Below are 13,686 nucleotides of genomic sequence, written 5' to 3' on the forward strand. Positions count from 1 at the left end.
CGTCTTGAATTGCGTCCGGCTCACAATCACACGACAAACCTCAATACCACAAAGTTTATTTTGCATGTATAAAATACATAAAGACACTCCACCAATGTCCGCATCCCTCAGTTAACAGGGCCAGGTAGAAAAAAGATGGAGTCGTGTCATTTCACGTGCAGTAGAAGAGAAGAAATACAACATCCGTTAATATCGAGTTAAGTGTACATAAACTGGCAGGATTTACTGAAAAACTAATAGATTACATAAGGATTAGCGACTAAAGACTCGGCGAGGTGAACAAAAGTTTTTAAAAGCATGCATCAGGTTCATTCATCTGAAAAATGTTAAGAAAATGAGAAATACTGATAATTCTATCACGATTCTGATCTCCGCTGTAAAACATCTTCAAAACAGTTGAGCTCGGGTTTCTAAAGACATATTTCTAAAAACAACAAAAAAAACATTGTGGCTTTTTTTTCTTCAGTGCAGCGAATGAGACTTCAGTGTAAATGAACACAGACCGGAGATTTCCTAAAGTTCACAAAAACACATTGAATTAGCCGATCTTGCCACACGTTCTGACCAGTGACTCAGAAATACAGCGCAGAAGGTGACGTAGTTTCACAGGCGTACTAAAACCTACTGTAGAGGATCTTTGGAAGCACATTACCAGATGTGTTGGAGTATTGATCTCAATATGTAGTACAGTACTTTTGTTGCCATGTGGAAAGAATAAAAAAAAAGTCATCTCAGGTGGATTTAGATTTTACAGTACTGTGCAAAGTTTCTAGATGTAAAAGAAAATCCCATTATTCCCTTTGAAACTAATGGCACGACCGTCAGCTCTGAAAGGAATCCTAACATTTTGGGAACCTTCTCGCAGGCCACAAAATAAACTGGCCTTTTAGAGATCTCATTTGAATTTGTGCCTATTAAGAAAAGGCCGCACATTGAACAAACCAAAGACATTTTGTGGATCTTTCCATCTCTTCCCAGACTGATTCAATGTGATTTGACCTCTGGAAAGGCTACAGCATCATTAAAAAAAAGTCCTTGAGGGTTTTGTTTTTTTAGTCCATAACGACATTGGCTTTAGGTTCTCATCCATTTACCCGATTACCCGTTTTTTTCCTCCCACAATAAAACGTTTGCACAGTTCTGTGTCTGTTAGCTCTTTATATGGCTCTGAAAGGACGATCGCTTAAAAACTTGGCATATTGACGGTGCAAACTTTCTGATTTGGTTGAATCCTCTACAGACAGCAAGTACAATATATGGCATTTAGTTAACGGGAGTGTCTTACAACACAGATGAGGATGGACAAACCGTACAAGACAAAAAAACAAAAACAAAAAAAAACCACCAATGACTTTTAATGTTTCAGTCAGCTGTGACGTGCGAGTGTTGAAGGGGGTGGTCGGTACGAGTTTGGAAGTGCAGGCTCCAGTAGGAGGAAGTGTAGCCCTTACAGCCTGCAGCCCGACTCCGCCTCCTCACAGCTCGTCTCCAACGTGGCCCTGCTTGAAGGAGTCGCCCGTCAGCTTCTCCTGCGCCTCCTTCATCCCGGACACCACTGAGCAGGAAGAAGCCGACAAGCGTCAGTATTTGGCAGAAATCGCACACCTGATCACGCTCCAACGCCGGTTCTAAAACCGTTTACCTTGTTCTGCACTGCTGTAGAAGTACTTGTAGTTTGGGTTTCCGTTCTTGTTGGTGATCTCCGGGTGGACTTTTCCGCTGGGATCTGTGGAGGAGAGGAAAAGTCAAAAGAGGATTCAAACATGAAGTTGAAAGAATAAAACAAAACCAGCGTTTTCCTGAGAACGTGTCACCAAAAAGCCACTGGAGACTTGATCCATATAACGGTTCAACTTTATGAATACAACAGCGTGTGAGAGACATGTATTGTATTGGCACAAATGTTTGTATTATGTAGCTTAATACATTTTACCACAGTAATAAGCTAAAAACAAAAATAGGAGAAAAAAAAGCTGAAGAACTAATGTTTTTAAAGAGCTCTAAAATCTGTTTGTCGACTGAATTCACTTCCCGATTACCCGAGAGCCCAGAGTATTTAGAATTCAGTTGAAATTGAAGTGGAAGGGAGCGAGCTTTGGTGCGCGTTAGGCAACTAAATATCACAATTTTATTAAATTATAGCCCGTTCCGGACATCTGACCGTCCAGACCAGATTACGTTTTAACTTAACGTGTTCCCCCTGAGAGCTCACATTCTTGAGTCGAGGAGAAAAACGGATGCTTCCAACTGGTGTAAAAGTACAAATTGAGCTCATTTTGTACATGTCAGAATCTGTACAGATATTTAAAAAGAAGAGTACTTTGGTAGAGTTTAGAAAAGTGCAAATAGTGACTTGCCACCTTTAAATCTTATGCTGGGAAGCCATGTAAAGATGCAAGAAAATCCATTATTGCTCTCAAATTTTAAGAACTAAAAGGGATGAACAGATTTAGAAGATGCCAGCAATAAAGATAGAATAATTGGCTTAATATGGAGGGAAACTGATGTCATAAAAACAACTACAAGAGTATAAAAGTAATCAACAATACCTTCTTAACCCCTTTGGAAATATACAGCTGTCAAAAGTATTTCTATTGATCTGAAGGTCAGGAATTACGTGCCAGGATGATCAATGAATCACTTGAGTAAAAGGCATCCCCATGAACTTCTCATATTTCCTGCCGTTTCCAGCCTCTTGGAGCTCTCTGGCACCCCCCAGTGGAGGCAGACAAACTTTGTATATTTTAGTGCTTTTTCCTCTTGTCTAAAGCAACAGATTTTAAAGTATCACAATATTACTGTGAAACAAAAAAGTTTTAACATCGTAAAGATCTATTATTCCTCTTGTATCACACGCCCGTAGGATCCAGTCTGTATCATTTGTTACTTTTCCAGTTTGTCCAGTTTTGAAGTGGTTAAACTCGTTCCTGAGAAGAGGTTTGAACTTTCGCCTCCCACCACCGTGTTTACATATTTAGCAAAGCTAAACGGTGGAGGTGTCCCATTCATTCTGCAGCTAAAACTTCAGCGAGTGGGTGCTATCGAGGAAGAATGACTGTTCAGTCACACCAAAACACACACAGAAGTTTTCGTGAATGAGTGATTTGTATCCCACCCCCCCCCCCCCCCCCACACACACACACCACCCCCATCCGCCTGCTCTTGCTCTTCATACCGAGGAAAAGAATCCGAGGAATGTATCCCCCATCTGGGCTGAAGGAGTCATCCTTTGGCTCCTCTTCATCCTATTCAGGAGGGGGAAAAAAAGAAAAAAAAAAAGGGAGAAACATCTTCACGTTGTAACGATTTCCTGTTATCAGCGTCATTCTGACATGCAGAGACACCAAGTGTTCAAGGTTAGTCTGCAGTGAGTGGATCAGCTTCCACTGTGAAAATATAAAAAGAATCTAATAGACGGGGTTTAATGTGTGTCTCATATCTCCTGACTGCTTCTTTACCCCAGTACAGACCAAGATCAAAAAAGTTCTTTTTGATATCAATTATAATGTTAAAGTATCAATATTTACATTGTAGTTGGTCATTTGCTTCCCTGATTTACATCCAAACAATGCAGATTAAAAGGTTAAGTCTTCCAAATCTGATTAAAACAGATAAAAAGAGATGGGTATAACCTATTAAATATGAGAATTAATGAGCGATAATCAGGGCTCGATCAATTCACTTTGATTTGTGAAACATCCTCACTTTATTACATTGAAATATTCCTCACAAGCATTTAAACCTACATTATAAACAGATTAGCCCCATCCCAATACACCGCCTACATTTTTTAAAATTATTATTATTGATGATTTACTTTGTAGGCAACAATCTGACATGACATGTGAGCTAAATTATGCGATTTCACTAGATTCAAATGCTTCCTGAATCTCACTGGTCTATTTATCTCATCCTGAATACCAGAGTTCAAGAAGTACATCTCTTGGTAAACAATACTCTTTAATGGGAATATTTGGAAAAAAATTCTAAATAAAATGTAACCCTTTTTTCCTCTCTCTTGTACATGAACTTAAGACACATTCCGCTTTGTATCATATACAAACTATGGTTTTACTTCAGTAGATCTGTTCTCTGGATGTAAAGTTCCTCCTGCTTGAGGCGTTCAGCGCAATATCCTCACTCAGGAATAAAAGTGAACCACCGCGGCACTGCTTGAGAAGCAACGAGGAGTACTCACCTCCAGGTTGACCATCACAAAGTTGTGAGCCAGTTCAGAGATTTCCTTGGATTCAGCAAATTTGGGCTTCAGAGCTGTTTGTGGGAACAGAATAAATATTAAGCTCTTCCATCAAAAAGACTGAGAAAAATATCCTTTTGAATCTGCACCGATGAAGCTTCTATTATCAAAAGATGTCTCCATATACAGTGATTTGCTCTTTTTTTTTTATTTTTAATAATTAAGGCATCCAAGCATGTCTTCGGAAATTATATTAAAAAAAAAAAAAAAAAAAACAACAAGCCTCTTTGATCTGATAAATGCAGATTTCCAGATCACCACTATCTGGTGTTGACAGAAGAGGAAGGTGTAAAACACCCACAGAATCGCCGCTCCGGGTTTGCCAGCTTCAGGCCTCTTCCAGCTTTCCTGCTGGTGTCGTTTGTCCTGGTCGTCCACATTACGGTTGTCAATTATTCAACTAAACGGGATTTGTTTTTACTCTCCGCTTGATCGAGACGTTTTCTATTAATATATGAAGCTAATCCCCCATGTTACAAGTAGTCGGCCTGCAGAATGACTTCCTGCTACTGGACAGGTTTTCTTTCAATGAAGGAAACAGACTGAATGTCTCCTGTCGTGTTCTAGTGCATGGGTTAAAGCTTTGTTTCTTTAAATGACGTTACTCCCAATATATAACAAGCATAAAGAAACAGACTGACTTATTTTCCCAACTCCACTGTCTACCTAAAGTAAAACCCTTCCTGACTTGGGATGATTTAGAAAAGACGATCCTTCCCTGCTTTTATCAGCTCCAGGTCAGATTACTGTAAATCTCCAACAAAATGCTGCTGCTTGTTTTTAAACCAACACATTACCCCATGCTTCAGTCATGCTTTATTTGGTCCCAATCCCTTTCAGAATATTTTAAGTTCTGGTCAGTTTTTTTAAAGCCACTCATGGCCTTTGACCCACCTTATTTATCAGAGACTCAATGTGCCTCAGTCCCAAAGTCGAGACAGAAACTCTGGCATGATCGTGAATTCAGCCACCGCCGCTGCCAAACTGGACAGCTGCATCACTTCTGCTGCTGCTCTTTTCAAATTTCTTACCATCTACATTCTTTTAAATATTTACCAACATTCTTATTTTCTATCTTTTATGCAATGCTTTCATTGCAGAAATTAGAAATAAAGGCTCATCTTATTACAACATTGTATACACACAGCTTATATGTTGCATTAAAATACAATATCCTATATTGTCTACACATGATCCGATATTATGGATTTAAATTACGGTAATTTTTTTGTCTATGCACGTTACACTCCTTCCTTTCTCTGCTGTGGATGGATTAAAGAACTATCTAATCTCATGCACTTAATTGGTTTGTTTAAATGTTTCTGTGAGTAATCAGCTCGTCGAGCCACATACGTTGCGGGAGATCGTTTTATTGTTACAGAGGACATAACCAGGCCCTTCTGAAGGGTGTTCGTGTTGATTGTACCTTTGCAGGCTCCACACCAGCTCTTATGGACGAGGACCATGATTGGCAGTGCGCTGTCAATTCAAAACACACGAAACACGTTCGGTCAGAAATGCGCGCACGCGCACACACTAAAGGTTTGTGTGTTCGTGCATCTTCAGCTCACCTTGCCTCAGCTTCTTTCTTCCCGTCATCCAGCGTCCTCCAGTGGATGTTATCTCCAAACCCTGCAGGATAAAAATAACACAACAAGAGATAAACAAACATTAATGAGCACAGCAGCTTTGTGTAACGGGTGTCACATTTCCACAGCAGGGTGTGTCTGCCCTAAATATTACAATCCACACAAAGACACATGAGAGCGCAACAAGTGATGAGCAGTAATTCAATAACAAGGTTGTCACCGGGTCCAACTTGACACAGCTCAAGAAGAATAACAGCCTCAGCCAACACGGTTGAAATGATTATAACCTGCAATATTGTTTAAAAGGACTTAAAACTGGTAGAGGAAAAAAACAACAAAAACAAGCACAACTCTTAAAGTGGAAGACTTGAAAATTCATAAATGCAACCTGCAGCTGTATGTCTATCTCTGAACTATGAATACAACTTTATTTGCTGGGTTATCTTTATTTTATATGTTAAACATGTCTTGTGGCTCCAGATTTGAGAAAGTAGTAAAAACTCTAATCATAAGTGTAACATTTTCCAACATCTCATTGCGTCACTGTAAAAACAAAAGCTCAACTTTGTGAAGAAATTACATTCTTCATTATTAATGTGAAAAGGCAATACAGCCATGTTCATCCCACAAATGACTAATAGTTTAAAGTTAATCAGAATAACCTGAAAAGAGTCATTTCAACGACAGGATGGACGCTGGTGAGACGGCTTGAATGTCATGTTATTGAACATCGTACACCTCCAACGCAGGCCGTCACTGGGTTTACGTCGGAGTCTGGAGGGAATGGAATTAGTAGTGATCGTGTGTCAACCATGCGGACAAGGTTGAGTCAACATTTACCGCCTCTGCTTTTCACTGATCGATCTTGTACCAACTGTGCCAGTCGAACTCGTTGGCTGCGCCACATCCGGTATAAACGCGTTCACATCAATCCTGCACCCACTAAGGGCGGGTTGGTTTGTTTTGTCTACCAAATTCTGCCAGTTTTCTTTCTTGCTCCAACATGTTTAGGACCCGCTTGAATGGTAAACTTTTGCTGCAGCTAAGCCGTTTATTTCCCATGATGATTTCCTGAAAAATGGCAAATGTACAAGTAAATCAAGAACGAACGACAGCTACCCAATGTACAACAATGGAATGACTTCACATAGTGTCCCTTTAATGCAACTGGAAATAGTCATATTTAAGAAGGTAGGATTTAATAGGAAGTCTTCGAACAATAAAACAATTTAAATAATAGATGTGTCCCTTCAAAACATGTATTTATTGTCCAGTCATCTCAAATTGTTTTATGCTTCAAATTATAACAAACTCATTTTCCTCTACAGTATTCATGTCATTATAAATACGTTACACAGAAGTAGGGTGAAACCCAGGCTTATTTGTTTTGCTTCCTGTATAATCCATGCAAACAGGATAACGTAATTATCACTGATGCAAAAAGGAAACCTAAACCTGCTTTAAATTAGAATCATTTTACATGATAACCATTCTCGAGCTCTCCACATTGCTCGTTCCATAATTTAACTCCCAATACAAAAACACATCTACATTTTACATCTATTCCCACTTTCCTATTTCAAAAACTCAATAATCCCTAAGATTATAATCCCTTTTCTGAAACCAGGAGTCTATGAGCATGTTTTGTTCTTCTCCTCATTCATTTGTAGTTTCCTTGTATGATCTCAGTAGAAATCCTCACTCTTACTAGAATGTGCAGGAGTGTTAGCAGTACAAACAAGTCGGAGCAGAGAACCTGGATAAACTGAGATTAGGAAACCTGGAGGACAGGAATCACACACACCTCTGTCTTAGTGACCCAGGATGTTTGCGCAAAGAGAAAGGACACTGTTGTGGATGAAACACCTGGATCAGAGCTCTCACCTCTGACTTGGTGAACCAGGATGTTTGGACAAACAAAGAGGATGAAACATCTGGATGAGAGCTCACCTCTGCTGCTGGCCGCTTCTACAACCTCCTGGAAGCACGACAGCAACAACAAAGCCTGTAGGAACCAGAAAGCGGCGATCCTGACCGGAGACATCTGCATGGTGACGGCTGTTTGTAAAAAGTGCAGCTGGTGGCTGATGAAAGCTCAAAGACTGACCCGCGCACCGAGCCACAGACTGACTATGTTTCTTATAGCCACGACCCGGAAGCCCAACCATCCCCTTCACAATAACAATCCTCTGAAAAAAAGCTTAATGAAATACTCTAAATAGTGCAACTCAGAATACGGGATTGGGGGATGATTGAACATTTTTTCACTCTAACTTATTTTTTTAAAGCTTAACTGATAAGTTAGAGAAGAAGCAAAAAGATCAAGAGGTTTTTAAAAAAATATTTCAATTATTTTGTTAGTGTGACTCCGCCAGAGTGGTCACGTGTCGCTCTCCGCGGCCTCCTACTGGTCAGCAAGGTTTCATTACCCATTACAGCGACAGAGGGGCCGCCTTCATATGACGTCACATCCACACCACCGCGTGCTCCTCAGTGCTGTGTCAGATAATCAAGCTAGATGACGACAATCCGGCCTAAAACCGGATATGAGCTAAAAAATGAAACAATAAAATACTACAAAATGCATAACAACAAAATTATTTGACTATTTATGACTTCAAACCTCTTCGAAAACATTTAAGCCAAATTTATTCCGCGCCTTTATCCTGTTTTCCAAACGTAAATTCAACATGGTCTCGTAGCGTAAAAAGTGAATATTGTTATTATGAAAATCTAAGCCGGATATACATTGGATTGCTGTTTCTTAACGCGGTTTTGATCTGCTGCTTCATTAGCAGCGAAAACTGATCACCGGACTGTGGTTATTTCTCAACAACAGGTAAAAACAACGAGTTACATTAGTGGCTAATATTTGAGCAAATCCATTGTGTCGTTTTAATTCAATATGAGCCGTACTGTCGTTGTAGCTTAAAAGAAAACCGCATTTTAGCTTGTTTCCTCAGCCGCAGTGTTAGCAGTAGCTTCGTTAGCATCAGGTGGCAACCCAATAAGCGACATTTACGGTAAACAACTAGCCTATTTTTAATAATTTAATCGAAAATAATTTCCATCAACGTGTTCAGTTTGTGTCGACCAGATTTCTCTGGCCAAAGTGATGTATTTATTCGCCTTTTGGTAGCGGGAGTAGTTGTGGATTACTGGAGGTCTTACCTAATACATGCTGTTGGTGTAGGAAAGAGGAAACCACATGCGTCTCCAGTCAGCTGTGCCAACATGTTTCTGTGCTTTCTCTGATTAATCTGTTTTCTCTATCTCACTATCAGAACAACACTATGAATCAGGAGAAGCTCGCCAAACTTCAAGCTCAGGTCCGGATAGGAGGGAAGGTACGTCCAGTTCTTTTACATTTTATTTTTTCTGTCATTAATGCAATTCTTAGAAATGTCCAGAGTTACATTGTGGAAGCTTTCAGTTCAGGTTCAGCTGCTTATTTGAAAGGGGGTGTGATGGTTATCTGCTCGGTAATTCCTCCTGACCTCAGCATTCCCTTTATGAAGCACTGGCCCCCTTCATCTGTGGCCTCAGCAACAAGGCTGGGTTCCATTTGGGTGTAATGCCCTCAGACACACACTAGGTGGCGTTATATGTATTATCTGAGAGAGGCTCTGATCTCGTTTTTTTTAATCAAATATTATTGACAGATTGTGTCAAATCTCAGAATTTTACCTGAGATTCACCACAACATATATAGTTTCAAGCAAACAATAATGACAATCTGTTGTTTTGTATGTTGTTTCGATGGCACGTTTTCTGGAGAGAGCCAAACATGGATTATGAAAAACATACTTCAGTTGTAGTGTCCCTGGATGGCAATTGGTGTTGCAGCGAAGTATAAAATGTAAAGAATGCACAAACATTTACAAATCCAAGAGGTAGGGATAATACAGTGTAACATCCATTAGGACGAAGGAGTGCTTGTACCTGTTGCCCTACAAAGTTCAAGTCAGAAGTAAAAAACTGGAACTCAGCATGTCGGAATGGACGGCTTTTGCCTTCCTGTTTATTTGCCTGTTGTACAGATCCATTAGTGTGCGTTGTTGAACTCCTATTATCTAATTACTAGTCCTTGGGACACTGCTCGGTGTGTTTTGTTTTTTTAACTGGTTCTGAGGTCACCACACCATTCAACAAAGGAATCAAAATATTTGTATTGCAGCTCTGTAACAGTCCAATAACAGATTGCAGTGGGTCATTAATTACTTAGCAGCTCCATGAGAACACAGCTTCTACTGTTTCCTTATCATATCCTCAAAACCACTTTATTAATTATAACGCTATTGGAGTTTGTGATCCTAGACTATTTGTTTCTGTAGAAATAAGGACCATAAAGAGACATGCAACCGCAATTTTCTTTTCATACATTTTCCTCTCAAAGTGTTTCAAACTCTTTGGGTAAAGTCTCAGTTTCTAGTTTTCAGTGATTCAATCACCTGCAGCAGAACATCAGGACAAATTCATAACATCACTAATCAAATAATGGCGACGATGACAGTGATCAATTGAGTGAGACGCGTTTCGTTCTCGGGTTGTTAACTAGAGATTTAGATCTGAAATTAGTATTTTCAATGGAGGTGGTGACAGAGTTTCACCCGATGGTCCTCAAGTTCAGGTTCATCCCTTCTGCTCAGGATGCATCGCTAAGAGCGTCCAATATTTTAAAGAAACCCCAAAAGTGAAGCTGTGCTTCGTACATATTTAATGCAAGACATAGAGTGTGCAGTATGACCTGGTGTTTTTTTTAATAGGTGTAAACTTTTGGTCCACTTGCTAATGGAGCCTCTCTTATTCTTTCAGGGAACAGCTCGCAGGAAGAAAAAGGTTGTCCACAAAACGGCAACAGCCGATGACAAAAAGCTGCAGGGTTCACTGAAGAAACTGGCGGTGAACAACATCGCAGGGATAGAAGAGGTAAGTTACTGCTCTCCTCCACATCTGGACGGGTTTTAGGGTTTTCTTTATTTTTGTCTGAACACGCCTGAATCTTTTATCTCCGCCATGTGACGGATGGTGGAAGACACTTGAGTGCCTACCGTATATCACTCTCCAATCAGCCCCCTTTATTTTTAGAGAGCTTTTAGTGGCATCAGAGCACAAACAACAAGAAGTGTCGCCACCCCCGTCATCCCGTCTTTGTTCTCTTCTCTCAGGTGAATATGATCAAAGACGACGGGACGGTCATCCACTTCAATAACCCAAAAGTCCAGGCGTCTCTGTCTGCCAACACCTTCGCCATTACGGGCCACGCTGAGACCAAACAGCTGACAGAGATGCTGCCAGGCATCCTGAGCCAGCTGGGAGCCGACAGCCTCAGCAACCTGCGCAAGCTGGCCGAGCAGTTCCCACGGCAATGTGAGCGCGCACACACACACACACACACACAGAAAACACACTCTCTCTGTGATACTGGGAGCAGAATATGAGAGATGAGACGGGCCTTCAGCCACAGGAGTAGAGTTCAGGTGTTCCTGCTGGCAACGACGACACCCCGTTGACATAAATGATTCAGATGTTAGGAGGCATCACGGCTGAAGCCGTTTGAATCACACTTGAACGTGACGCCTCCCGACATTTGTTTCTGTGTGTGTCGTTCTGTACAGATTTCTCTTAACAGGTTTAAACAGAAGTGTTTTATTTGTTTTCAATCTGGATGAAACCAGATAGGATTAGATCCAAACGTGACCTTGAGAAACTGGTGGAGCAACAAGAGAAATTAGAACAAGAACACCAACGAAAGAGCAGATGTGTCACTGAGAGCATGAGCAGGGGTGTTTCTAGAGAAGAATATTTGAAGAAACAGTAGAAAGAACAGACGTTTGAATTTTTTCCTTTTACTTTCCTCTCTGATCCAGACAGTCTCATTACAGTTGTCAAGAAATGTCACTTTGTGCAGTTCTACAATATAATTTTAGTGTAAATGCTGCTGCTTGACTCTGTGCTGCCAGGTAAGGACAAAATAATGTATATGTGGATTAAATCCCATGATTCTGTCTCGGCAGCCATGGACCTTAAAGCCGTCAAGGAGGAGAATGCAGAAGAGGAGGACGACGATGTTCCAGGTACGGCGGCACAAATGTGGTAGAAATATCAAAATTAGATTTGATTACACCTGTTGGGCTCATCGCTAACTGAAATCTCATTTTAAACCAGTTTCATCCGTTACTTTATGCACAAATGTGATCTGTGGTCACAGAAAAGGCACCGGTGTTTCTAAATCCAGATTCCCGCTGTTTGTGTTTTTTGCAGATCTCGTGGAGAACTTTGACGAGGCGTCAAAGAACGAAGCAAACTGATGAATTTCCTGTAGTTTCTCCCCCATAATGTTAATCATTTCTCATTTATATTTTCACCTCCTGGTGGACTCACGGAGGGCATCTCCTTCCCGTGGGCATCTCCTTCCCGTGGGTTGTTAAAGGTGCACCGCATCGTCTTCGGAGACGAGAACCTCTTTGGTTTTGCCTGCTGCAGCAGCAGAGTAACAAACATGCAGATAGGTTTTGATTTCTGTAGAGGGTGATACTGTGGACGCGTGATCTCTGCGACTCACAGCATCCAAAGGACTCAACTACATTAGAACTAAGCTTCTCATGTGATTAAACATGGCTAGTATTTAAGAGATTGTTTATGGAATTACAGTTGAAGTGAATGAACATTATAGTGGTGATTATAAATTTAATAAAACTTTTTTGGGCTAATTTGCATTTTGTCTTTTTGTCGTCGTTGCACAAACGTTCAGACTTGGAAATTAAAACTTCTACTCAAATACATCAGTTACTTGTTTGGAAATACATACCTTATAAATTTTAAGTACCAACTAACTGAAGTATTGTCTGGCAGGCATTGACTTTGATTTCTGTTAAAATATCTACGTTACAGCACATTTTGTAAAATGTGTGCAAAAATTATTAAATTTGTAGGGGGAAAATCCAATCTAAACATACAACCGCAACAATAACACAATAGAAACCTTATCATGTAAACACTAACAATTGAATGCAACTACGAATGCTACATAAAGCATAAGCAGCTTGCACAAAGGAAACATAATGCAAACAGTTGGTCTTTGAGGAATAAAGTCTTTGGTTACAGAAATGTAGATGACTTGGATGGTGGGGGTATTCACACATAGGAAGAACATGACATGATGATGACATGATGTGACTTGTGCTCCAGCAGGAGTAAAAAGAAACCTTAAGTTACACGTATCTGGAAATACTGCTTGATTAAATTACAGCCAGTGTGTTTGATTGGTTTGCTTCCATGACTGTTTTATCAGTAATCTGAGTAATGTCTGTAAAGTTGAGTCAGATTAAATGACGCTGGGGTTCTGTAGCGAGCAGCGAGGCGGCGATGTGCTCCTGTGCTGCATGGATGACTGTCCTCCTCTCTGAGGGTCTCCAAGGTTACATGCGAGCGCGTGCCATTTTGGTTCTCAGGTGTCGCGAGTGTGAGCGGGACGGGGCCCCGGAGCCTAACCACGGCTCGCTTCGCCCGGGCTGAGCCAAAACGTCCCTGCTGCGGGCGACAGCGAGCCGCTGGGCGAAGCTGAGAGCCGCTAGAAGCCGCTGGAAGCCGCACGGAGCCGCGTCGAGTTCGACTGAAGGAGCCGGATCAAAACAGGAAGTTACACTCTGATACGACGGTGTCAAAATAAAAGCCTGAGATATTGAATATTTATCTGCATAAAATCATTAAAAGTTATATTTCATTCAAGTATTCAGCTATTTAGAATGTTATGTCACTCAAGACAAGAAATCAAGCGAGAGATATGGGTGCAATTATGGATTCAGACCTGAAATTCAACAACCACATTAAGACAAT

At 40.7% G+C, this 13,686-nt stretch overlaps 2 protein-coding genes across 2 annotated transcripts; one reads left to right on the forward strand and one right to left on the reverse strand.

Annotated features, from left to right (window-relative positions):
• Positions 1 to 40: 40 nt before the first annotated feature.
• Positions 41 to 8,007, reverse strand: txndc12 (thioredoxin domain containing 12 (endoplasmic reticulum)). The gene is made up of 8 exons (XM_080468221.1): positions 7,798 to 8,007; positions 5,830 to 5,890; positions 5,685 to 5,737; positions 4,199 to 4,272; positions 3,176 to 3,245; positions 1,643 to 1,726; positions 1,452 to 1,555; positions 41 to 513 (listed from the first exon to the last, which is right to left on the reverse strand). The coding sequence occupies exons 1-7, from the start codon at positions 7,895 to 7,897 to the stop codon at positions 1,476 to 1,478; spliced, it is 522 nt and encodes a 173-aa protein (XP_080324347.1). The 5' UTR covers positions 7,898 to 8,007; the 3' UTR covers positions 41 to 513; positions 1,452 to 1,475.
• Positions 8,008 to 8,339: 332 nt separating this feature from the next.
• On the forward strand, positions 8,340 to 12,634 carry LOC308112583 (transcription factor BTF3 homolog 4-like). Its single transcript, XM_080468234.1, has 6 exons — positions 8,340 to 8,686; positions 9,132 to 9,194; positions 10,663 to 10,776; positions 11,016 to 11,217; positions 11,865 to 11,924; positions 12,112 to 12,634. Exons 2-6 carry the CDS (start codon positions 9,141 to 9,143, stop codon positions 12,156 to 12,158), a joined length of 477 nt encoding a protein of 158 aa, XP_080324360.1. The 5' UTR covers positions 8,340 to 8,686; positions 9,132 to 9,140; the 3' UTR covers positions 12,159 to 12,634.
• The last annotated feature ends 1,052 nt before the right edge of the window (positions 12,635 to 13,686 follow it).

The sequence above is a fragment of the Lipophrys pholis genome, assembly GCF_963383615.2.
Source record: "Lipophrys pholis genome assembly, chromosome: 1".
Classification (NCBI taxonomy): domain Eukaryota; kingdom Metazoa; phylum Chordata; class Actinopteri; order Blenniiformes; family Blenniidae; genus Lipophrys; species Lipophrys pholis.

Bases quoted from the DNA above. Each gene is read 5' to 3' on its own strand.
- txndc12 (XM_080468221.1), bottom strand. From the start codon at position 7,897: ATGCAGATGTCTCCGGTCAGGATCGCCGCTTTCTGGTTCCTACAGGCT. The intron at 5,891-7,797 runs GTGAGCTCTCAT...TTTATCCTGCAG, and splicing joins AGAAGCGGCCAGCAGCAGAG to GGTTTGGAGATAACATCCAC. The intron at 1,556-1,642 runs GTAAACGGTTTT...CTTCCTGCTCAG, and splicing joins CTACAGCAGTGCAGAACAAG to TGGTGTCCGGGATGAAGGAG.
- LOC308112583 (XM_080468234.1), top strand. From the start codon at position 9,141: ATGAATCAGGAGAAGCTCGCCAAACTTCAAGCTCAGGTCCGGATAGGA. The intron at 10,777-11,015 runs GTAAGTTACTGC...CTCTTCTCTCAG, and splicing joins ACATCGCAGGGATAGAAGAG to GTGAATATGATCAAAGACGA. The intron at 11,925-12,111 runs GTACGGCGGCAC...TGTTTTTTGCAG, and splicing joins GGAGGACGACGATGTTCCAG to ATCTCGTGGAGAACTTTGAC.